Source organism: Castor canadensis, chromosome 17, assembly GCF_047511655.1.
Source record: "Castor canadensis chromosome 17, mCasCan1.hap1v2, whole genome shotgun sequence".
Taxonomy (NCBI): domain Eukaryota; kingdom Metazoa; phylum Chordata; class Mammalia; order Rodentia; family Castoridae; genus Castor; species Castor canadensis.
The window spans coordinates 14,506,614-14,531,381 of NC_133402.1; the positions used below are offsets into that span (position 1 = coordinate 14,506,614).

A 24,768-nucleotide genomic window follows, 5' to 3' on the forward strand; every position below is an offset into this window, starting at 1 on the left:
ACTGCCAGCAGCATATTCTTTTCAAGTTTCATCCACGAGCACCTGGGTGCTGTTACTTGATAAGGAGGGAAATGAAGGCACAAAGAGACCGGGTAACATTTAGTGAGACAGAACAAGGATTCACCCCAGATTCATGTGGTGAGCCCTGAGTTCAATCCCCAGTAGTCCCTCACCCCACTAAAAGAAGATGGAAAGGTCAGATTTGTGTGTCCCTTCTAAATGACAGAGGTAAGGAATATGACTTTCATGTTCTGAAATTATCTTATTTCACAGCCCTTAGAACAAGGTGCACTTTTACAGCAAATGAGTAACTTAATTAATTATTCCCTGGGTCTTATTTAAATACACACATACCCCTCCAGCATCAGCAAGTAAGCCAACAGGTGGCAGGTCACACAATTTTTTCATTGTTGCTATAAAGTCCTTGGAAGTTACCCATGGAAAATACCACACAAAAGCTGTCCCCCCACCCCCAGCCTCCCACAGATCATGGAGCGAGGCTGTTCCCCATTGTCTGCACCTGGGGAGGACAGCTTGGTCTGGGAGGCATTTCCAGCTGTCACAGCGCTGAATGGATGGAGAAAATCGGAGAAGCAGGTCCCATCTTCAAGGAACACGGAGCACAGGGGAGGACAAACGCAGACCTGAGTCAGCCAGGCAGGGCGCAGAGCAGAGGAAACGCATCTCTGGCGGGGGGCAGACAGGGTCACGGCTTCCGTGGAACCGCATGTCGCTTCTGAACCAGGGCGGCTGGCCATGGCCGCGGTGTGGGCTTTGAACGCGGCTTCAGCCCCAGCCCGGCCGCGTAGCCTCAGCTTCAGCTTCGGCTTCCGCAGGTGGAGAGAGGAGAAGCGTCTGGAGACGTTTTTCATCTCAAGAGTTTATTTGTATGTGTGCCAGCTAAAAACCCCAAGACCAGGGTTCGAAAATTCAGTCTAACCCTGGAAAGATAATCGAACTTTTCTTTTTTTTAAGGGATAGAATTGTGAAGAATTGAGGACTTCATAAAAAAAACAACACACAACAGCACTAAGTAAAATGCACTTGGCGGGGGAGATTGAGGGTGTCCTGGGTTAAATGTCTGCCAGGGCGGATTGGGGCGCAGATGGACAACAGGACTGAAGGACACACAGGCGGTGTGAGGCTGACCCCCCTTTCCCCATTCCAGACTTTCACCTAGAAGTTTCTAGGTGCATTCATAGGGCCCTTTGTCATGACTTGCAATCCGATTCGTCACTCATTGCTTTATTTTAATTTTATTTTATTTAGCTTAGATTATTGCCAGACCTGGGCTGAGAGCCAGCCATGTGGCAGGTGTGGGTGGGGGGATGGGAAGGCGTTCCGTAGCGAGAGGCCGAGCTGGGGGATGGGAAGGGCAGGACTAATGCGACCGCCCGGCTGCCCTCCCTGCAGGGTGCCTGGTGCCCCGCGCCGGTCGCTCCGGGGCTGCACTGGGCTTTCCTCTCCCCGTTCTGAAAGAGCAGATGTCCCCACGGCATAAAAGACTTGGAGACCGGGCCGGCCAGGGGACCCTGGGCACCGGAGAGCAAGCGCGCCTCCTAGGGGACGCCCGCGTCGCCGACCTTGAGTGCCCTTGGCGCGCCCCGGCCGCGGGGTAGAAGCAGCTGGCTCAGCCCTGCGGGGTCGCATCCCAAGGGGATCTCAGGGGGCCGCGCCTCCGGGGATAGCGCCCGCTTGGGGACATCAGGGCTAGAAGCCGGCAGCCACAGGCTGAAGCTCCTCCTAGACAGGCACTTGGGTCCCCCTGAGCTGGGAGAGGCCACACCACCCCCATCAAAGGTCTTAGGGAGGCCCGTAGGGAGGTCTATCCACCTCCCAAAGCTAAAAGTCTTGTGCCAGCAGTTCAGAGGGGTCCCTGAGGCATGAAAGTATTTGGGGTTCCCAGGGCGCATGAGAAGTAACCAAGATGTCCAGGGGAGGTCAGCCCCTGTACCACAAACTCCCATGGTAAAGCCAGGTGCCTGGCCTGGAATGTCCCCAGGACCACCAGGCAGGTCCCTGTTTGCAGGTGATACCCAGATGTAAAGTGGATAGACAGGGAATGTGCACAGCTCCTCGCAGGTGAGTAGAAAGACAAAGATGTGGACACTGGATGAGAAGTGTGACCTGCATATGGGAAGTGACAGTCCCCTTTCACCTACTGACCCCAATGTGTGCACACCAGGGAAGATTTAAAATGAGTCTGGAAAGACAAGTGCAGTTATTAATGGTGGTTACTTCTGGGGAAAAGTTTGGAGGCAGAGGGTTTAAAATTTTTTAAAAAACCTATCCACAGTTTATATTTGGTTTTCAGGCAAGTATTACTTTTGGGAGTGAAAAGAAAAGAAGGAAAAACTACTGTCTTGTGTGGTGGTTGTCATGAGCTAAGCATAATGTAAGGCAAGTGGCCTCAGAGTTTGCTATAATCAAGAAGCAGCTTCGGGGACATTTCCTTGTCCCCATGAACGCCTTTTAGCACTGCTGGGATATCCTACCACGTGCAAACGTGCATTATTTATTACAAAAAGAGCTTTATTTTGGGTGGTACTAGAGACTGAACTCTAGTACCACTTGAGCCACACTCTGAATCCTTTGTGCTTTAGTTATTTTGGGGACAGGATCTCACATTTTTGCCAGGACCAGCGTGGACTGCAATCCTCCTATTTACACTTCTTGTGTAGCTGGGATGACAGGAGTTCACCACCAGGCCTTGCTATTGCTTGAGATGGGATCTTGCTGACCTTTTGCAGGGGTGGACTTTGAACCACAATCCTCCTGATCTCGTCTGCCAATTAGCTAGGATTACAAGAGTGAGCCTATAATTTCAATTTTTTTTAAGAACAAGACAACTTAAGTTTGTATTTAGAATACACTGTGTCAGTCACTCATGGAAATGACCAAGAGGGTCTCTGCCTTCCAGGAGCTCATTATCTAGCTGATGCTTCTCGAATCACCTGGAGTTGCTGGGCATCAGTTATCACTGGTTATTTAAAAGCCAGTAGCAGAAAGCAAGCATTTGTTATCTAACAGTAGCCAAGGGTCAGGAATTCAGGGGTGACTTAGCAGTGACTCTAGCTCTGGTCCCTTGTGAGGCTGAAGTTAATTAGTGTGGGTGCTGCAGCCACCCCACAGCTCCAGTGGGGCTGACGGACTCACTTCCAACATGGTGTCACCACATGGCTGTTGGTGGAAGGCCTCAGTTCTTGGTCATGTGAGTCTTTCCACAGATTAGCTACCAGAGAGTCCTCAGGGCAGGACAGCTGGCTTGCCCTAGACTGAGTGAGCCTGGAAACAAAGGTAGGAGCTGCGGTGTCTTCTGTGACCTAGCACTGTGCCATGTTTTGGATGTAGGGTCCCCATCCCATGCTGGAAGCTTGGTCCCCAGTGTGGTGCTGCTGAGAGAGGATGGACCTTTGAGGTGGGTGGTGCTCTGGTGACTGGGTCATGACTGTGATGGGAAGCATTGATGCAAGCCTTCCTGCAGTAGATTCGTTCTAGGACAGCAGGTTGTTATCAAAGAGGGCGTCTGGCCCTTCCTAGTTTCTGCTTCTCTCTCGCCAGGCGGGCTTTCTTGCACACACACCTGCCATGTGCTCCAGCCATGTGTCATCTGCCATGCTGTGACCCAGTAGGGGGAAGGGGGAGCTCACCACATGCTGTTGGGAAGTCCCATCCACCGGAATCCACCGGAATCATGAACCAAAGAAACGTCTTTTCTTTATGAAGTACTCAGTCCTGTTATCACAACGTGAAACACAGCTAAACCACCGTGGAAGCCACCCTCCATCCTGTATGTGACCAAGGACAGCCCAAACTCAGGGCAAGGGAAACAGCTCCACCAAGCAGAAAGGTATCAAGGAATCTGTGGATAATTTTTAAAACTCCCACATTGTGGTAAAATGAAACTCTGATTGAACAGGTTGGAGGAGGAGCCCCGAATTCTACATTCTTAACTCACTCTCAGGTGATGTCACTCCTGATGCCCAAGACCACAAAGGCATCCAGGTGAAGCAAAGAACTGTGGCTCAGACAGCCTCTTTGCAATTCCATCGCCTACAAAAACGACACCCTCTGTCATCATGAAATTGTCCAACTTCAAAATCACATTTCTCCTGAAAGGCCAGAGCAGTGAAGGGAAAGATGGGGCTACCTTGCTCATACATGAGGATTCACTGTAATGGAGACAGACAATGGAAGGGGGATTCAGAAAACCTCTCTAGCCTTCCAGTTCTGGAAGCTCTCAGAAGCATAAAATATCAGCCACCAATGTGGGCTGTTATTAAGGATTGTGCAAGTGTCTTCATGTGACTGTAACCCCTGACTGAAATACTTGTAACATCAGCATGGTACAGGAAAGCAAGAAACAGACCAGAGCCTCATAAAACCAAGGCTTCTACGCACACTGCTGGCTTGCAGGTTGGGACATTAAAGGTATTGTGTCTGGCTGGGCAAGGTGGCTCACACCTGTAATCCCAGTTACTTGGGAGGCAGAGATCAGGAATATCTGGGTTGGAGGCCAGCCCATGCAAAAAGTTTGAAACACCCCATTTCAACCAATGAAGCTGGGTGTAGTATGCACCTGTGGTCCCAGCTACACAGGAATCCTAAGTAGAAAGATGGTGGTCCATGCCAGCCCGAGCAAAACCACCTTATTTGAAAAATAACTAAAGCAAAAAGGGCAGGTGAAGTGGCTCAAGTGTTAGAACACCTGCCTAGCAAAGGCAAAGCCCTGAGTTCAAACCCCAGTGCCACCAAATACAAAAACACTTTCCCTATTTAACAGTCTGGATTGAAATTTGCTTTCAAATACAGCATAAAACTGTATCGTGTGTATTTTCATCGCCATGGTTCCTAGGTCAGAATGTCCAGGGTTAAAGTGGACGTCAGTACGTTTAACTGTACCGACAAGAACGTACGACAGTCATCGCTCACTCAAGACAAACCCCACGACCATCAGCCATTACTCGTGTTTCCTCCCGCCCCTCCCAGCCCCAGGGAGCCACCGACCCACCTTCAGTCTCTGCAGATTGGCCTACTCTGGACGTTTCATGTATGTGGCATCACAGGTGGCCTTTTGGGTCTTCCACTTAGCACATTTTAAAAACTGTGGTAAAATACACTTGACATAAATTTTAACTCTTTGAAGGTGGCATTAGGCACACTCACATTGTTAAGCAACCATCTCCACCACGGGTCTCCATACAGTTTTCATTTTCCTGGTCTGAAATGTGGTATCCAAGCATGGATCCACACTTCATTCCTCTTCATGGCCGAGTAATACTCCACTAGGTGAACAGACCCCATTTTGTTCTTCACTTCTTCAGCTGATGGGCATTTGGGTTGTACCCACTTTGGTTATCATGAACAACATTGCCATAAACACTCACCTCTGACACCAGTTTTCACTTCTGTAGGAGACGAGTTGCTGTGTCACCTGCTAACTGTTTTACTGAAGAATGACTGGACTGTTTTCCAAGGTGGCCACCCCATTTTACATTCCCTCTGGGGGATTCCAAGCTCTCTACTCTCACTGCCCTCTTGGTGAGAGCCAAATTGCCAGGTGTGGTGTGGCATCTCTCTGTGGTTTTCCCTAAAGACTAATGACCCTGAGACCTTTTTGGGAAAACTGGCTATTTGTGAACCTTTGGAGAAATGTCTGTTTAAATCTTTTACTCTGTTTCAGTTGGGCTACTTGTCTTTTTTTCTGTTGAGTTGTGAGTGTTCCAGATATGAGTCCTTGTCAGAAACCTGATTTGTGAATACTCTCTCTCATTCTGTAGGCTGTCTTTTCACTTTCTTAACACTTTCTTTTGAAGCACAGTTGTTATTTTGATCAGATCCAATTACCATGTTTACTTTGGCTGCTTGTGCTTTTGTGTCATTCAAGGTTACACATTCTACTGTTAGGTTTTCTTCTCAGAACTTTAGAGTCTGAGCACTCTTTGGATCTTTGGCCTGTTTTGAGCTCGTTTGGTATATGCTGTGAGGTAGGGCTGAAACTCACTCTGGCTATCCAGCCTGTGGTTCTGACTCATCAGCAGGATGTACAGAGATGGCCTTCCTTTGGTTTCCCAGTGGTGTGAATCTCCACCGGCTGAATTCTGCTGCGACGCACTCAGGACTGGTCTGGAATTACGAGCTGCTTTATTATGAGCTATTTGAAAATGACTTCTATAAGGAAGAGCTATTCCATCATGAATTATTGTGTGTCAGTAACTACAATCAGGACTCCTGCCCTCACAGGGCTTGCGTTCCATCCTAGCGGGGAGAACGAGACAAAAAGCACAACAGGGAGGTACATTACAGAATGAGTTAAAAGGTTGTAAGTGCTATGGGGGAAACCAGAGCAGAGCAAAGCAAAGGGCCGGAGGCAGGGGATGGGGTAGAGTTTACAAATTTCCAATAGAAGGTCAGAGTGCCATCTGAGTAAAAACTTGGGGGGTAACAAAATACCATAGGCTGGGTGGCTTACATTCAACAAAAATTTGTGCTTACAGTTGTGGAGGCTGTGAAGTCCACCGTTAAGGCACCAGCAGATGCACGTGGTGAGGGCCTGTGCCCCACAGACAGCACCGTTTGTGGCGCAGGGTGGAAGGGACAGAAGGTGTCTCGGGTCTCTTTTATAAGGGCCCTGATCCCACGCATCAAACATGCACCCCATGACCTCATCACCTCCCAAAGGGAGAATTGTGGGGTACACAACATTCAGGCTTCAGCACCATCCCACATCATGAGCAAGTCAAAATGAAACAAAAACAATCTTTGAATTCCTTGACGTCACCATCTTTTTAGTCAATCTTAAATGCCTTGTGTTTTAAATGACCGCTTGTTAACCAGTAAATTCAACGTTTCACCTCTTAAAGATTCCTGTTAACCTATTAATGATTCATTCTGATATTTTAGAACAGAATTAACTGTGAAACCAAAGGCCAGCTGCACTTGCTGCAATTTGTCAACAGAGTAGGTGAGCACTCAGCCTTGTGGGATAAGACAACAGAAAAAAATGAACGCTGCAGAGTTTTAGTAATGAAAAAAACCGACCCTTATAAGTTTATTAACAAAATTCACATAAATGATAATTGTACAGCTCCTCTGTAGATGTCACCTGTTAAGCGTGGACAAACTAGAATCGCTCTGACAGGTAGATGGCCGCACTGCATCCAGCCTGGATGATATTCTTCAACACAGTGTAGGCTGGGGCCTGGCAAACAACAGTACAAGGCCGGGTGCTGCATTACACCTCAGCACCATGGTCCATCACCAGGACCCAAAACACCCATATTCTACATTCACTTTCAGCTGTAAGCCTCGAGGCTGGTAAGGCAGGCCCGGGCTTCTCTGGGTAAGAAGACCTGAGAAACCATCTGTTGACTTGCGCACAAGCTGTTCCAAAGACTGGGATGCACCTGTCCCATCCAAAGCCCTACACTGGGGCTTCTCCCACAAGGGACAGCCAGCTCCCGGGGAGGGGTGAGGATGAGGCTGGACAGGATTCCCACTGTGCTCTGGCTGCTTTTTGTCACGTGACTAGCTTCCTTCCCTCTGGCCTCACTTTACTGTATTTTTCTAAGGCACCCCAAAGCACAAGTAACAGTAGGTCCCTACCAGCTCCGCATCATGGTCAAGGCCTATGTCATGGTGCTCGAGCTCTTCATCTCGAAACTTCTTTATCACCTGGTAAATAAAAGATGGAGGTAAGTCCATGTGATGTCACTGTCTGAGGCAAGAGGAGGCCCGCTCTTTCCACAAAGGGCTGTGGGGACTGTACAGTCCCCACTAGGACTAAAGCACTCCCCTTGCCACGACCCCCGCAAACCATGGCCGTCGCTGGGTCCCAATAAAACTTTGTTTACAGAAATGGGGCAGCCACAGGCAAGAGTTTGCCAACTTCTGATTTAGACTTGAAAAACTACATAGTTCCCTTAGAACCAGGTGTGGTGGTATGTGTCTGGGGTCCCAGCTACCTGGGAGGATCACATGAGCCCAGGAGCTTGAAGCCAGCGCAGGCAACACAGTGAGACTCCGTCTCAAAAATCAAAACCACGACAGTAAGAGAGGCACTGTGGACAATTATCTCAGGACCCCTCTCACTTCAGTCATTTAATCTACGGGGCTCAGCATCCGCTCGGAATCAGCCAGGGTACAGAAGGGGAGCACACAGGCAGGCCTGAGTTCAGGAGACATGGGTTCTGGTCCCTGCTCTGCCCAAGCCATGTGGACAGCGCAGGTGGTTTCACCTGTCTGGTTCAGACTGTGGCCTAGGTGTGTTGGCCCTGCCTTCCCCTAACACCCTTCTCCTCCTGACACAGGCCCCTCCACCTTCCTCCCATCATTAAAGTCCATTACCTGCAGCAGCTCCTTGTACTTCCCGGGCTCCTCCTCCATCAGCGTCCTGATCTGGTTGTTATAGTGATTTGCTATGGACTCTTCCACCGCCACGGTGCAGGCCATGGCACCCTCCTTCCCTAACAGCGCGGTTCCTGCCCCTGCAATGGTCAGACCCACAGGGTAGAGCAAGAGCTGGTACAGTGCTCGGGAGACTACGAGGCCAAGTTTATCATCCTGACATTTGGGGCTGTGCTGCGCTTCATGGAACATTTAATAGTATCCCTGACAGCACCAGCTAAGCTGTGACCACTGAAAATGTCTTTAGTTCATCCCCGTGTCCTCCGGGACAGACACAGCTGAAGGTAGCAGATTCCCAGTGAAACTTGAATCTCAGTAAGAACGCTCTTCTCTTCCAACTCTCACACTCACACTCACTCTCTCTCTCTTTCTCTCTCTCTGTAATTTTGTGACTCGTGGTCTTGCTGTGTAGCCTATCCTGGCCTCAGATCCTGCTGCCTCTGACTCCCCAGGCCTGTGCTGGAATTAAAGGTGTGTACCAGCACACCTGGCTCACTGAGCTTTGAACCTTCTGTTTAAAGCCAAGAGGAAGTCTGCATGTGGGCTGTCTCTGACATAGGCCAGTTGCTCTTCTCTCTTTTTAAAAGCACAATAGATCTCAGGGTTAGAACCTGTGGCAAGGAACAGGATCTGGCTACAGTTGAATTACTCTGGCTTCCCTCTATTATGTTGTTTTCATTGTACTTTCTGTTTACAAAAGTACTGATTCTATCTTCAAGAAATTAAGCAACAAAAAAGAAAGAAAGAAACTTAACGGGTTTAATTTGCCTTTAGGAAAACAGTACGTGAATAAAAGGGGTTGTTCAAGGAGGAGGAGGAGGAATTCAAACACAGCACCCCATTCCCTGAGCCCGAGGGAACTCTGGGCAGACACGTACCCAGTGCGAAGCCCACCACGTTCCAAAGGGGCATCAGAACCGTGGGCCGAGCCCGGAAGGCGACCATCAACTCATTGAACTTTTTCAAGTGCTCCTTTTCTTGATCCCACATTTTCTGTAAGGAACACACAAATAAAAAGACAGGCAGGAGTTGCAGAGGCCTCCTGCTGCTCCCAGAGGAGGCTGTGTGACCCATCCCTGGTACAGAGGGAGTGAAATGGAGACAGAGCAAATGACAAGAACCACCACCTCCCCCAAAACATCAACGAAGAAAACGTCAGACTGTGAAGAGTCTCTGACACCAAGGTTCGCTATCAAGAGCAGGCAGAACCGCCACCTCGTGTCCCACAGAAGTGCCCACCCAATGCCAGGTCCCACGCATGAGCCAGGAGATGGCTAGCCTGCTCCAGATGGGAGGACAGAGCGGCAGGGTGCAGCTCCCTCCCACAGCGCTGTGCAGGGGTGCTCTGCCCTCACATCTCAGGGGACAGCAGCCACCACTTAGACCTTCCTAAGCATCAGGTGCTGTCAAATGACTTCACATGACAACTCGTTCGAGCCACACAACAGCTGCATGGGGACAGCTGCCATCGCCCCAAGTGAGGAGGAAGTGACATAGGGACTCTGAGCCTGCGTCAGCCCTCTGGAGCTACAGGTTTGAGCGGCCACAGTCTAAAATAATGGGAAAGTCACGTGTACTGAAAGAGTACAGGATTTCTCCTTGTCGTTATGCCCTGAACTAGAGTACGCCAGGGAGGTCCACAGCATTTACATGGCATAGCTACCACAGTCATCCAGGGAAGAGTTCCGCACAGAGGGCGCGTAGGTCACAGTACACAAGCGGCCTGAGCACCGGGGGTCTGTGCCATGTGCGGGGATCGGGGACACGGAGGGCGGCTGTATGACCTCCCTGCATACAGACGTGGGACGAGGCGCTCTACGCGAGCTCATTTATCCCTGACCACACCCATGCAGTCAGTCCTTATTGGGTCACTTTGCAGACAGGGAAATGGGGAGCCAGCGAGGTTGTGTGACATCCTCAAGGCCCCAGAGGTAGGAGGAGAGAAAGCTGGACTGGGAACTCAGATCCCGTGACTTCTGTGGAGTCCATCAACACCAGTTCTGACCAGAAAGTGCGAACACCACAGACACACTGTGTGCCTATCTGTGCTTGTCTGTAAAATAAAGCTCTCTGCTCTTTTGGGAGCAAGGCTCCCACTCCAATGAGAATGCAGACTGAGTGCGACCGCTGTAGCCCTCAGACCCCCAGGCCAAGAGGGGCACAGGTGCCCACCTGAATGATGGGCCCGACGCTGCTCCGGCCCAGCACAGCCATCTGCCCTGCGTAGATGCGGTTAGCTCCGTATTCACCTGCATGGTCCACCCGGATTATCCGATCCACAATGGCTCGATTGAGCCCGTCCAAGGTCATCCCCGAGCTGCAAGATCGGACACTGACTCCTCTTCCATACACTGCAATGCAAGTGTTAGCTCTCCATTACACTCAGGTCAAATTGAGATGTTGCTTTTCACAGACAGAGGAAGGGGCTTCAGAACAAGGTATGAATGAGTTCCCAAGGGCCACAATGCCACAGTGTGTCCTTTTTAAACTGCAGTGTTAAACACAGAAGAGTTTACCTAAAGATTTGAGTTCCTGGCTTCACTTTAAATGTATGGAGACCTGGAGGCTGGGTGCAGTGGCTCACACAGGTAATCCCAGCTACTCGGGAGGCGGAGATCAGGAGAATTGCAGTTTGAGGCCAGCCTAGGCAAAATGTTAGTGAGAACCCATTTCAATCAGTAAGCTGGGCATGGTGGTTCATTCCTGTCATCCCAGCCAGGAGGAAGGCTACAGGTAAGAGGATCATGGTTGGAGGCCAGCCATGGGCAAAAACTTGAGACCATATTTGAAAAATAACTGAAGCAAAAAGGGCTGGGGGAGTGGCTCAAATGGTAGAGCACTTGCCTAGCAAGCACAAGGCCCTGAGCTCAAATCTCAGTACTGCCAAAAGGAAAACAAAACATAACACAGTAGCTTCTTCACTATACACTGTCTAGATTCAGCACTCAAAAATGACTGGGGGGTGGAATAGGTATCATCATATTTGTCATTTCTATCTTTTCACAATCTGGGCAAGTTGTCTTTGTAGAGCACGAGACAGGCCACAGAGAGGTATGGGCCTACACTGAGGGAATGCGGGTCCCTGGGTGTGCAGGTACAAATCACACTTGCTACAAACAATAAAGGACCATGTGGAATTAGAAAAAAAAAAAAAACAGGAGGAGGGTTGTGTGTCCAGTCTCTAACGTGAATCTTAGATAGATCACAATACATATTTCTTACATATAAAATTGTCAACAATCAAGCCATTTCTTTTTGAAGTGAAAACATAAAAGTAATAAAACTTTTCTTACTTGAATTACCCTGACAAGAAAATGAGACACAGCAAACAAAGTAACTACAGAAGTAAGTGAGTGGTTCTTATTTACTGGCTCATGGGCTCAGCAGGGGTATACTAAAATTCACATCAACAACTCTGTGAGCCAGGTGTGGTGGCTCACATCTGTAATCCCAACACTGTCTACAATCTCAGCACTCAGGATGTGGAGGCAGGAGGATCAAGAGTCCAAGGTCAGCCGGGGCTACATAATGAGACCCTGTCTCAAAAAAAACAAGGGCTGGGGAGGTAGCTAGGTTGGTAGAATGCTTGCTTAGCATGCAGTGAGGCCCTAGGTTCAATCCCCAGCACCACAGGGTGTGGGGAGGGGGATGAGGGACAACATTGTGAGTTTCAACTGTGTGGTCGCACACTATAAAATAAAACCAGGGCCCAGTGCTAGAAGCTCTCAATGCTTTATATCCACGTTTTCCACTGTGTGAAACATGCCAATGGTGGTCCCTGGGAGATTTAAGTAGCATATGGGGACACTTTAAGCAGCTCTGGATGTTCATTAAGTTATAATCCTGTAGTAAGAGTTACTTTAAAAAATTCTCTTCTGAAGCATTTGTTCATCAAGGAAAATATCTCCATTTACAGCTGGTATGTCCTAAATATTTGCTCAATACTTGCTAATCTCCTAATCCCTCCCTTTTTTTAACAGAGAGAATGGTCTCAGGTTTACACTTTTGCAAGCAACAGAATCTAATACAATGTCATAACTTTTGCTTTCAGTGTATTTTTTTTTTTAATGCTCATTCATTCGGGGCAGGCAAAACTGCCTCTCCATTTACCATAAGGCTTGAGTTTCCATGAAATTATTTAATTTTAAAATAGATCAGAGTTATACAAAAAAGCACATGAAACAAGGTGCGTTGCTAGAAGGCAAAACTCCTGGAGGCGGCACAGAAGATTTAACCTTGAGGAAACGACCTCGATTTTCCGAGACGGCTCAGGCGACAAGAGGACGTAGGAGGAGCCAGGACCCAACCCCGTTCTCTCCACTCCAAATTCGGTGCTTCCCTCCTCTACCCCGGAGTCCCCCAAACTTTAAGGTGCACAGGATCACTGGGGGGACTTAGCAAAGCACGGGTTAGCACCACATAGCGGGGCGGAGCCCGGGGATCTGCACGTCTAACAAGATCTCGGGGAGAAAGACACTGAGCAGACTACGACGACACTTCCCCAGTCACCCACTGTCCTCGGCCGGGAACGCCAGCCACACCTGCAGTGACGTCAATGGCACCGGTGTGCAATAACGTCATCTCCCAACGCTCCAACCCTGACAGGTCGCAATCAGCGTCACCCCCCAAATCACCCCCTTCCCGCTCGTCACTCTCGCGATTGTATTACGAGCCCCGCCCCCGCGACTTACGTCGACGAAGTCGAGAGCCGTCGCACGCCTGTGACGTACATGAACATCTACCCCGTGACCTCTAGACCCAAGCCTCAAATGAAAAATTCCCGGGCTCCCCGGCCTCGCGCAGGATTACGACCGCGAGTCGCCTTTTACCTGAGAGGGGCCACCTGGCGCTCGTGCGCAGCTGCCACAGGGAGGCAGCCGCTACTGCCCCGGACCAACTCATTGCCAGGTCAACAAAGCAGCCACTCTTACGCGCAGCGGGCCAACCTGACTCTTGGTGCAGGATGATGACGCAACAGACGTAAACCGCTGCTTACGCCAGTGGAAATGCCTTCTAGGCCCTCGCTTCCATGCGATTGGCCGAAATTGACGAATACACATATTCCATTGGCTGAAGGCCCTATCCGTCATTCGGGAGACCAGTGGCGGTAAAGGAGCCTTGGGTTGCTATAGAGATTAGAATGCTAAATTGGTCTATAAATGATCCAGACGGGGTCAGGCTTTCTCACCTAAGTTCCTGGCGTAGAGGACCATGAGAAAGTTATTAGCAGAGCCGTTGTATTTTCTGCCTTGCTTACATCGAAGATTTTTTTTTAAATTACCGTACATTCTCTCAAAAACAGTAGAGATTATGGCTGGAGGTGTGGCTCAGGCAGTAGAGCGCCTGGTTAGCAATTATGAAGCCCCGAGTTCAAACGCCAGAGCCGCCAGAAAAACGAAACAAAAAACCCAGAACACTGTATACTCTTTAGTGGATCTGACAGCTGACTTTAAATTGTTTTCGAGTCCTGTTTTCTAGAGAATATATATTGCTCTTTGTACCTATTTTACTGTGTCGTGACTGTCCCTAATACTGTAAAAATCGGTTGCTCTTTTTTGTTTTGAGAAGGAAAATTTAGCAACAAAGACTTTTAAGCGCACATCCATTATTACGGCACTGTTTCTAGGGGTCTAACCAACAGAGTAATTTTCAAATAATAGGTGTATACGAGGGCAGGAAAAAATCGAGAGATGCATGCCTGCAAGTACTAAGGAGACGCTTAGCATTGGTAACACGGGAGGGCGGGATTTTGCGAAGGGAGCTTTCACTTCACAACCTTGGACTCTTTGTGTATTTTCCAAGTTTACCATAAAATATTTTAGCACACACTAATGCTGTAAAATAAATTTGTTTCAAGTATAAGGCTACAATTTTCAAATCAACACATTACCAATAACTTAAAACTATGACCAATCCAAATACTTAATATTCGTGAATTACGATGATGTAAAATTCTCATGTAAAGCTACTTAAGAGTATAAACGTGGCTTACCAAAGCCTTAACTTTTGCACAATCCCACCTCTAGGTCTCTGTCTTGAAGAAAAAAAGGTCGACAAATATTTGATTTCCCACTTATTTATTGGGAAACTGGAAATAAGATACTAAGCAACAGGGGTCATTATAAACTATGATTCACCTGAATACTATTATGTAACCCACAGAAATTTATTTAAAGAAGTCTTTTTTTAAGACAGGGTTTTGCTGAACTTGAACTCAAAAGCACAATCCTCCTGCCGAAGCTTCCCAAGTGCTGGGAGACAGGTGTGTCCCACCACACTGGCTATAAAGGACTTTTGATAACACAAGAAAACACCTAAGTGAAGAAGAAGTGAGCATGCTAAATTTTTCTTTTTTCCCATCCTTCTTCCCTATTTTGCCAAGCAATTTTAAAGCAATTTTGCCAAGATTAACAGTGGCTGTCTGTACATGGTACACATGACTGATTTTTTTTCTCTGTAGTGTTCAACGTTCTCCAAACTTTCTATGGTAAGCAAGTATTTTTTTTTAGTGAGAAAGCAAAATTTCAAAAAGAAAAAGCATACTATTCCCTAATTCAAATTTAGGTATTATTTTTCTATTTTAAAGTTAATAAGGGAATTTTGTCTCGAGAGGTGAAGACATTTGTACAAAATCACACAATTAGGCACGTCATGGTGTCTCTCCGTCCCAAGCATTCTGTGCACAGGACAAGAAACATGCCACATGCAAGTCACTATGAAAGCCCTACCCTGTAAAGTGAAGATACATCACAAGTTCTCACTTCCCAAGAGTCAGACCTTGTAGTGCCACCCTGAAAAACTTCCTTTGTTCTCTAAATACTTAACACAAGTGGGTAGGTGCAGTCAGATATGTGGCTGCAGGAATTCACTTTGCCAACTTGAGTTCATGTAACCTAGGGCTGGTGGTGTGGCTCAAGTGGTAGAGCGCCTGCCTAGCAAGTGCAAGGCCCTGAGTTCAAATCCCAGAGCCACCAAAAAAAAGTTATTGCAAACTAGGGACTTGCATGATTGGATTCTCCGCCTTGCTAGGAGAACATTTGTGGCTGCAAGAACCTTATATACATCTGCCTTAAGAACAACAAGGGCCCACAGAAGAATGGGACAAAACAGGAATGCTTGTAAGAACTAAAAATGCCAGCTTCTAGGGCTAGGCTTGTGGCTCAAGAAGCATGGCGCTTATCCCAGCACCAACCAAAAAAATAATCCTCCAGCTTCTAGTGTTTATGAAAGGGTAAAGGGGAGGACAAAGAATCCAAGTGTCCATTAGTGGTCACATGGCTACAGGAAGTTTACATCAAATGCAGTTTACGCTACGCAGTAAAAAGAATGACGTTGCTGCTTTGGAGGGAAGATCTTCAGGACATCAGGGAGAAAGAGTTCAGAAATGTCACGACATACACCCACAGATACAGATCTTGAATATGTTACAGTCTCTGGGAGAGAAAAAAACACCATGAACAGTGGCTTTTTCTGGGAGAGCCATAGGAACGCCTGAAATGTCTTCATGTCTTTTATAAAACACACAAATATGCTTTCCCTTGGCTTCAGCAGAGCTGGAGTCTAGAAAGTGAGGGAGATGACCAAACTCTTCTCAAAGGTGTTTGGTTGCGAGAAAAGCAGTCAAAAACCGTTCAAGTGCTGATGGAATGGCTCAAGTGGTAGAGTGCCTGCCTCGCAAGTGTGAGGCCCCGAGTTCAAACCCCAGGGCCACCAAAAAATAAAGACTGTTATGGCCGTGTGAATGATAGGCCTTTCTGTGGACACCCCTTTCATTATTATTTGTTTTTATAGCGCTGGTGTTTTGAACTCAGGGCCTCACACTTGCTAGGCAGGTGCTCTACCACTTGAGCCACTGCACCAGCCCTTTTTTGTGATAGGATTTTTCGAGATAGGGTCTTAAGAACTATTTGCCCAGGCTGGCTTAAACCGTGAATCTCCTGATCTCTGCCTCCTGAGTAGCTAGGATTACAGGTGTGAGCCATTGGCACCCAGCTTTATTTTCCTTTTAAACAAGCTAAGATGTTGGGGGCTGGGGCAATTTGACTCCCTGATTGACAGTTGTTAGAGCCTTCCCTGATGTCCAGGCTGTCTTGGGCAGAGGGCCATCAGCTAAATCGTCCTCATGGCAGCTCTGGCTGCTTTGAATACTCCACAGAAACCTTGAGGAAGCTGCATGACAACCACAGCTGCTTGCTACTGAAGCAGTTCTAGCTCCAGAAAGCACCATCCCAGCCACGACTGTTACCGACAGTGTGGACCCAGCTTTCTGCCATTATGAATGTTGGTCAATCTAGATGGACCCTGCAGCACCCAGACCAGAGTGGGAGCTCTTTCCCTGGTGGTCCAGCAGAAGGCCTGCTGTGCATGAAGGACTGCTGTGATCGGTCCAAGGATGGCCCTTTATTTGCATGAGGGATTGTGCTGTGATTGGTACAACCAGACCTTCATGGAAACTCATGATTCGTGCAGACACCTTTGCCACACTCCCTTCCTGGCTATATAGGCAGACTGTTTGGCTCAGTTCATGAGGCAGCCAGGAGACACCCATGTGTGCTGGCTTGTCACATTAGACCCAAAAAAAGGTTTTCCTCAAGTGGCCTTTTCTTGCCTACTTTCAATCCTTATTATTAATAGAACATGCTAACCTGGTAACACGAAGAAAGAACGGCAGAGATGGCAGCACAGTGGAGCAGTAGCAGTGGCAGAGATGGCAGGCTAGGCACAATGACAGAGCAGAGGTGACAGAGACAAGGGCTGTGAGTTGCTGAATACAAGAAACTTTGGGCTCTGGTCACCCAAATCATTCTAGAGAGCTACCAGGCCTTAAGGGCAAAAGGTCTCAGACACCCTGGGCCTGAGAGGTGACACTAACCCTGTCAAGACATCCGAAGCCTCCGTGAGAGCTGTCAGATGAGAAGGCACTGCAGGCTGCTACTTGCTGCTGTCTGCTGCTGGAAGCTGAGGATTACAACAGCGGCCAGGTACTCCATGCTGGTGAGCAAAGCACAGAGCCACAAGCCTCCAGCCACAAGTCTCTGGCTTCTAAAACCTGGAACGGTTGGCCTCTAGCTCTCCCGGCTTAGAGCTGTCTGTCTCTGGGTCTGTCAGTCTAGTCCATAAGCCTTGGGCACTCAAGCGGCCCAGCACTGCCAGCACTGGAAGCACGCCTCACCTGCCCGTGGTTCCTGTCAGGGTAGGGAGGACCCCAACCGGGTGATGGCAACAAAAGCACTCATGTGCTGATTTTACCCCATACTTCCTTCACCTCTCTAGTTTTTGGCAACAAGCAGAGAACTTCATAAACTGAGTTTTCCATGATCACGTGACTGCTGACCAGAAGCTCAATTATACACAATGACATCTCAAGACTCAAGATGCTGTTTAATCAGTAGTTTCAGCGCTCATTTGTTAAGAGCTGCACTTTAAAAATTACACAGACATCACCTGAAGTTATTAAGATTATCAAAACATAAAAACATTCAAGAGATGTGGAAATGAGCAGCATTTAACTAAAACTTGCACACTAAGTAGCATATTTCAGTATCAGATTTGTAACAGGGAAAGAAAACAGCAATGATTTTCATTTTAGCCAACACACACACACACACACACACACACACACACACACACACAAATATAAAACGGGACGCTAAGAAGCCCGGGGAAGGCAACAGTATTGTGTGTGTAAAGGCACTGGGCAAATATGCCGGCAATTCGAATTTGTTTTTTAAGTTTTTTTTAGTTTTTAGGTGAAGATGGAATGGTCTTTGGGTTACACAAAATCCTGCAATATCAGTTACTAGATTTAGACACTCACAGACCTTAACAAGGTAGGAAAAATCTCACAGGTATGAAAATCCCATGTTAATCCACCTTGTGGGAGAGCAAGAAAATGGTTGGGGGGGCTGGGGTGGAACTCAGTGGTAGAGAAGACCTGGGTTCCACCCTAGTCATACAAATGCACACTGCACACTTACTGCACACACACGTTGCACACACGCATACACACTGTACACACGCACGCTGCACAGACACTGCACACACACACAACAAAGAATCAGGAATACAAAAATGTAGAATCCACGACGAGCTTGCTTTGCCCCCAGAGCAAATTACTCATGAGTGACCAAGCAATGGAGAATTATACTTAGAAGTTTTAGAAAACTTCATCCAACTTCAAATCCCAGGGAAGGTTTGAAGCCAGTGAAAACAGCAAAGAAAGAAAGATGGGTGTGGTCCGTTACAAACTACAGTTCTTGGGGAGACTTACAAAATATTAAAATGAAATCAGATTACATTAAACAATAACTTAGGCTTCTGTTAAGAGTTCAGAGCATCACTTTGGGGTACACTGCAGGAGGTATGTATTATGTAACGGAAATCTGGAGCTACTGTTTTTGTACTGCTTTGTAAATCAAGGCACACACATTAACAACTGTAAGCACAGGAAAACAAACAGTAGCCCTGAAAAACATGGCAGTGTGTATTTACACGCTACATGGTTCGCTCTCACAGGCTGGTCTGATGAGCAGGTGAGCTGTAATCCACTTCCCAAAACACGCATGCAAAGGAAACCCCAGACTCCCCCAGAGCTGCAGCACACAACGCCCTTTCCTCTGAAATGTTAAGTGTCTTTGAAAACAGAGAGCTTGGTGGGCAGGGCAAAGGCACTTGGAAGACAGACACACTCTGCCTTGGACTTTTGAGGGTACAGGGTCCTCTGCTGAGTCTCAGAACCTGGGGCCAGACGGAACTCAAGGCTGTGGACAGCTGGTCTGCTAAAGGCCACTTTCCCTGAGAACAAGTAAGGCCGAAGAAAATGCCCAGGAAGCTAAGAGAGCGAGGCTGCCGGCCTGTCATGGGGTTGATGGAGGACCCTAAGGGTGGGACAGCTACATGCAGCACTGCCATGTCACTGAAATGATACTTGACCCTCTCCACATCCGTGTCACCTGACAACCCAAGGACTTGTCTTCATTACAAAAACTATACATGAGACTTCATTTGAAGTCACTACAGCCACTTGAGGGTCACTCAGGCTAAGTCCTAAAGACAGGTTCAAAAGGAACCAGCCAGCTTCAGGGACAGATGGCCTCTGGTTAACTTTGAAAGACAACACAGACAAGTTTTAAAAAACACAGAAGTCTAAAACACCAATGAAGCAGAAAAAAATAAATACAAGGCTCTCCTCCTCACTTTTTGCTGTGAAAGCTTGGACAGTGTCAGCTGTTTTCCAGTAGAGCCATCACCAAGCCGTTGGTCTCCAGGTAAAAACTTGGGTTTCAGCCCGTTTTCCTAAGTCACTAAGAGCCCTTCGAGGGCTGGGTTACATAAACATGGCCAGTCGCTACCAGGAAAGCCAAAACTCCAGAAAAATATATTTAAAATTTCCACTCAAAACCTAGGTGGACTCTGTCTGCTTGACAGAGCCCTAGGCTGCTGAGAAGTGTCACACAGCGGGGTCTTCACCATCAGGCAACTTGGTTCCTTGTGTCCTTCTGGGCTTCTGTTAGTTTCTGGATCAGATAGCGCTTGTCACGACTTTCCTAAAAAGAGCAACGAAGTATATTTCAACCGCTTAGCAACAAGAAATAACTTCTATGTAATGGGTTCCAGCTCAGACTCAGGGCTAAGCACCGAATCATCAGGCATGGCAGTGACTTCTGGTCTGGTCTCTCTCTCTTTCTGTGTCCTCTCTACAATCCTTTTGTCCACAAGCTGCCACTGACCTTTTGAATTTTTTAGAAATGTAAGTCTGAGCTGGGTGTTGTGGCTCACACCTACAATCCTAGCTACTTGAGAGGTACAGATTGGGCGGCTCACAGTTCAAGGCCAGACTAGACCAACAGTCTGTGAGATCCCATCTTAAGCAACAAGTCAGATGTGATGGCACATGCCTGTCATCCCAGCTACAAGGGAGATGTAAGTAGGAGGACTGTGGTCTAGGCAAAATCATGAAACCCTATCTGAAAAATAACTAAAGCAAAAAGAGCTGGAGACATGGGTCAAGTGGAGGGATGAGGCCCTGATTCAAACTCCAGTACTACCAAAAAAAGAAAGAAATGTATGTCTCACTTCTACCTACCCTCTCCATCCCACTTGGAACAAAGCCTCCACTTCTTCCCAGACTCCCCAGGCTGCGCTGACTGGCTGACGTCATAGCACCATCTTGCCTCTCTCCATCATTCACAGCCCTGAAGCCCCATGGCCACCTTCTTCCTGTCCCCCAGAAGCACCCAGCTCATGGCATCCTTGAGCCCCCTGAATTTGACTCTCATCCTGATAAGGCTCTGCGAGAACTGGCTCCTGTCTCACCCCTCAGCCTTGGTGTCAGCTCCTTCAACAGGCCACCTGCAGCACAGTCTGTAGCAGCCATGGCCCACTCATCACTCTAAACGCCTCACTCTGAATGTCAACAGAACTGATGGCTCAAGAGGATGAATGAAGCAGGGTTCGGGGAAGAGGTGGTGAGTGGGGTTGCAGCAAGTCCATCCCTCCCTGGGAAAAGTGCCACTTTCCATTCGGTGTCCTGGTTAATGTCCCCAGCTGTGACCCTTAGGCCTGCACTTCCTTACCAGGGACAGCTGCTCTCGGAGCTGGTCAACCACCCGTTTGTGTGCTCCAGCCAGGGCGATGAAGTAGAACATGATGAGGCTGCAAGATATGGCAGACAGGTCACCAGTGAGTCAATGCTATTCAGAGCTACATGGAAACAACCCAACACATTTTATCTCAACGGGTTTTCTTTTGTTAGAGAAAAACGAAAAGCAGGGGCCAGACATGTAGTACACACCTGTAATTCTAGCTACCAAGGAAGTAGAGATGGGAGAACTGCAATTTGAGGCCAGCTTGGGCAAAAAAAGTTAGTGAGACCCTATCTCAAAATAGTGAGCACCTGTAAAAAGATAAATTGGGCATGGTGGTGTACACCTGTAATTCCAGCTACTCAAGGGGCAGAGATAGGAAGATCGAGGCAAAAGCATGAGACCCTACTTGAAAAATGACAGGATTGATGCATGGCTTCAGTGGTAGAGCGCCTGCCTAGCCAACACAAGGCCCTGAGTTCAAGCCCAAGTACTGCCAAAAAGAAAAGAAAAGAATGCAAGCTAACAAAATGCTTAGTCTCCCAAGCAGATGGCAAAGCACAGCAGCTTTACTTGGCAACGGCCCTAGGGTCTGTTTTGTGCTCTGCTTTTTACTGTAATATGAAAGGTGGGTGAAACTGGCCAGGCAGAATGACAGGGAAAGAGATGTCAGAAAGTCAGCTGGGCATGAGGACCTGGCTGAGGACTATCACTGTGGCCTCTCTGGCCTCAGCTTCTTCATCTGTGAAATGGGTATGAGTAAAACCCAGTGATGCAAGTCTGGGAGGATACAGTGTTTTGTTTTGTTTGGTGTCACTGGTGATGGAGCTCAGAGCCTTGAACTTGTCTGCTGGAGCCACACCCCCAGAACATAGGGTCTCTCACTTTTGCTGGGGCTGGCTTCAGACTGTGATCCTCCTACTTCCACCTTCCAAGTAGATGGGATTACATTCCTCCAACACCACACCCGGGGAAAATACAATTTTGATCAAAAGCGATCGACAACTGGCTCCCATCATCTGTGCAGACCTCGCTCTCAAGTGGGGTGCCTGAAGTTATCTTGGGGAGAGCGGCAAGTGAGAAAGGGTCAAAGAGCACACAAGCTCATCTAACAAGGGGGACTGTTTCCATCTAGTGTCCCACACAGAACTGAGAAAATGAGGGCCAAGTGAGCAGATCCTGGAATCACTGCTTTCAGCAGTATTCTGGAAGTCTCTGCAAGCCACAGGCCAAGGATGACAACCACCACCAGGAGGTGCCAGCCAAACCACAGCTGAATGAGCCAATGAGGATGGAGTGCTGGAACCCTGGCTATTGGGGACTCCCGGCTGGCTGGTGCATGGCTCCCCCAAGTCACTTTATCCTTGTCAACCAGGAACAGGAGTTCCTTTAACAAGTGGATCTGTAAACCCCTTTCTTGCCTCACAGTGGGGTTGTACTGGGGTAGTATCTACATCACAGGGCAGGTGTGATGATGGACCAGTAAGTTCAACCAATTCCAGCTATTCATGGCTTAAACCTGGAGCCCCGGGCTCAAGTGCATGGTCCCTGCCTGTTGTTCTCTGCCCGCTAATCCACCTTCTCTCCAAAGAGCGAGAGATCTGGGGACCCAGCAGTAACATTATGGATAACGCACATTTCTTGGGTTTGCTAAGCCAACCCAAGAAAGAGTGACTGCTGTTACGACCATTTTAGAGATGGAGCAGTGAGGCCCAGAGCAGCTAGTAACTTGTCAGGCACAGCAGATGATTTCCTGCTGTGGTTTGGATCCGCAATGTCCCCCAAAGGCCCATGTGTCCCCAGCCTGGGGTGCTGCTGGGAGCTGGTGGAACATTTAGGAGGTGCTGCCTAGTAGGGCTGTCTTCTTGAAGGGGATGCCCGCTCTCCTGCTTTTCTCTGTGCTTCCTGGCCACCACAACGTGAAAAGCCTCCACCACCATGAGCCCCGTGCCACCACAGGCCCATACATCAGGGATGGACAACCATGGACTGAACCTCTGATACCATGACCCAAAGTAAACCTTTCCTCCTGTTAAGATGCTCTGAGGTCTTTTGTCCCAGTAACAGGGAGCTGACTAACATACCCCATTTCCCACGGGGAGGTGCTATGCGCCTGGGTGGGAACCAGGAGGTTGTCACTCACCAGATGATCATGAAGAAGGGCACTGCGAACGCTTCCGATGTGATGCCGTGGACCAGGGACTGCAGCGAGCTAGGGAAGGTGCTCACCGTGCTGGGGATGACGTCCCATGTGGTGTTGAAGTTGGTGAACGGTCCACAGGCTTTGGAGGATGGGATGCTATAAGGACAGACCAAAGGCTCAGGGTGAGGCAGGAGCCTCACAATGTCTTGTTCACAACAGCCGAGAAGCCACCAGACCTCCTGGCCTTCAACGATATGCTAGTCAAAAATGTGTACCCCGAGCTCGTCTGTGATCCCAGAACTCAGGAGGTGGAGGCGGAAGATCGAAAGTTCAAGGGCAGCTTGGGGTACCCTGCTTCAAAAGAGTTTGCCTTGAAATTTCATCAAGTCTGTAGGCCTCACTTCTAGTACAGGTCATTCACGACAGAGAAGAGAGTGAAATGACACTAGGAGAAAATAACCAGAAGACTCTAGAACATGGCAAAGAATCAAAGGTTAACAGGTGCAGGAAGCATCACAAGTGATCGTAATGGTGAGGCATGGGAGAGCATCATTTTAAATAAGCTACCTAAGTGGAGGAATCTGAGCGGGCGGAACTCGTCAGTCACATGTTCTCGTGTGATAATGCTGCTGAGGAGACACATGAGGACGAGGTCCTTGTCATAGGGAGCTTCAGGCTGAAATACTTAGGGGTGAACATCCTGGGGCTGATAACACACAATATATACACATATATATACAGACAGAAAAACAAATACAAATGATAACTGGGAGATCCAGTTGAAAATACACGTGTTTCATTGTTGCTATTTTTGTTTAACTTTTCTGTCAATTTGAAATTCTTGAAGACAGAAAGCAGAGAAAATAAAATAAGTTACGATGGAAGTGTTAAAAATTAAGACCTGAAAAGAACTAAGCTTACATCACACGGACCACATACAAGAGTCTTCACCGCAGCCCGATTGGTAGGGATAAAAACAAGTTCTGGAAACAATCCAAATGTAGTTTAAGGAACTGAGTGACCAACTTACGGCCCCTCATATGACAGGACATAAAGAATGGCTGCTGGAGAGGGGCAGAAGGAGACACTGAGGTGAGGAGTAACAGCTCCCCGGGAAGCACAGTTATGAAGTAAATTTTGAATACTGCGTCATGTGAAGGCATTTCTTATTTTTAAAGAATGTAGCTGGGCATGGTGGCATATGCCTGTAATCAATCCCAGCACTTGAGAGGCTGAGGCAGGAAGAAGATTTAGGCTACCTAGTGAGCTGGAGGCCAGCTGGGCTACACAGTGAGACCTTGCCTCAAAAAAAGGGGGGAGGGGCTGGGGAGTGACTCGAGTGGTAGAGAGCCTGCCCAGCAAGTGCAAGGCCCTGAGTTTAAACTCCAGAACCACTGAAAGAAAAAAAAATCAAGCTAAAAATGTATTAAAAGAATAAGCGTTTTGTTACTAGCAATTTTTTTCTCTTTAAGTCATATCCCTCTGTACTGTCTGAATTTTTAACATATTACTACAATACAATAATCAATAAAAATAAAAAATCAAATGATTAAAAAATTTTAGATCAGGGATGGACTCAAAGCTTCAGGTTTTTAATTCAAGATGAGGAAATTCTCTGCCAGTTTAAGGCAGGGG

At 48.0% G+C, this 24,768-nt stretch overlaps 2 protein-coding genes across 5 annotated transcripts in view; both read right to left on the bottom strand.

Moving 5' to 3' along the window:
• Positions 1-183: 183 nt before the first annotated feature.
• Positions 184-13,395, bottom strand: Coq7 (coenzyme Q7, hydroxylase). Of its 3 annotated transcripts, XM_074058963.1 has the most exons (7): positions 13,236-13,371; positions 10,923-11,049; positions 10,579-10,757; positions 9,285-9,399; positions 8,347-8,486; positions 7,606-7,674; positions 7,019-7,201 (listed from the first exon to the last, which is right to left on the bottom strand). In XM_074058963.1, the coding sequence occupies exons 3-7, from the start codon at positions 10,714-10,716 to the stop codon at positions 7,124-7,126; spliced, it is 540 nt and encodes a 179-aa protein (XP_073915064.1). In that variant the 5' UTR covers positions 10,717-10,757; positions 10,923-11,049; positions 13,236-13,371; the 3' UTR covers positions 7,019-7,123. The 3 variants fall into 3 exon arrangements, with proteins under 3 accessions (XP_020016017.1, XP_073915064.1, XP_020016016.1); XM_020160428.2 differs by lacking the exons at positions 7,019-7,201; positions 10,923-11,049 and adding an exon at positions 184-6,258 and having other exon boundaries at positions 13,236-13,395; XM_020160427.2 differs by lacking the exon at positions 10,923-11,049 and having other exon boundaries at positions 13,236-13,395.
• Positions 13,396-17,768: 4,373 nt separating this feature from the next.
• Positions 17,769-24,768, bottom strand: part of Tmc7 (transmembrane channel like 7) — a 47,177-nt gene continuing 40,177 nt past the window's right edge. For both annotated transcript variants that reach the window (XM_020160426.2, XM_074058891.1), the window contains 3 exons: positions 23,134-23,289; positions 20,982-21,060; positions 17,769-19,952 (listed from right to left, as the gene is read on the bottom strand). In XM_020160426.2, the coding sequence (XP_020016015.2) occupies positions 19,878-19,952; positions 20,982-21,060; positions 23,134-23,289 (310 nt within the window). In that variant the 3' untranslated portion in view covers positions 17,769-19,877. The remainder of the gene's footprint in view (positions 19,953-20,981; positions 21,061-23,133; positions 23,290-24,768) is intronic.

Excerpts from the sequence above, each read along its gene's own strand:
- Coq7 (XM_020160427.2), bottom strand. The coding sequence starts at position 13,308 with ATGAGTTGGTCCGGGGCAGTAGCGGCTGCCTCCCTGTGGCAGCTGCGC. Across the intron at positions 10,758-13,235 it reads CGCCAGGTGGCCCCTCTCAG|TGTATGGAAGAGGAGTCAGT; the intron begins GTAAAAGGCGAC and ends CTTGCATTGCAG. Across the intron at positions 9,400-10,578 it reads GCGTCGGGCCCATCATTCAG|AAAATGTGGGATCAAGAAAA; the intron begins GTGGGCACCTGT and ends TGTTCCTTACAG.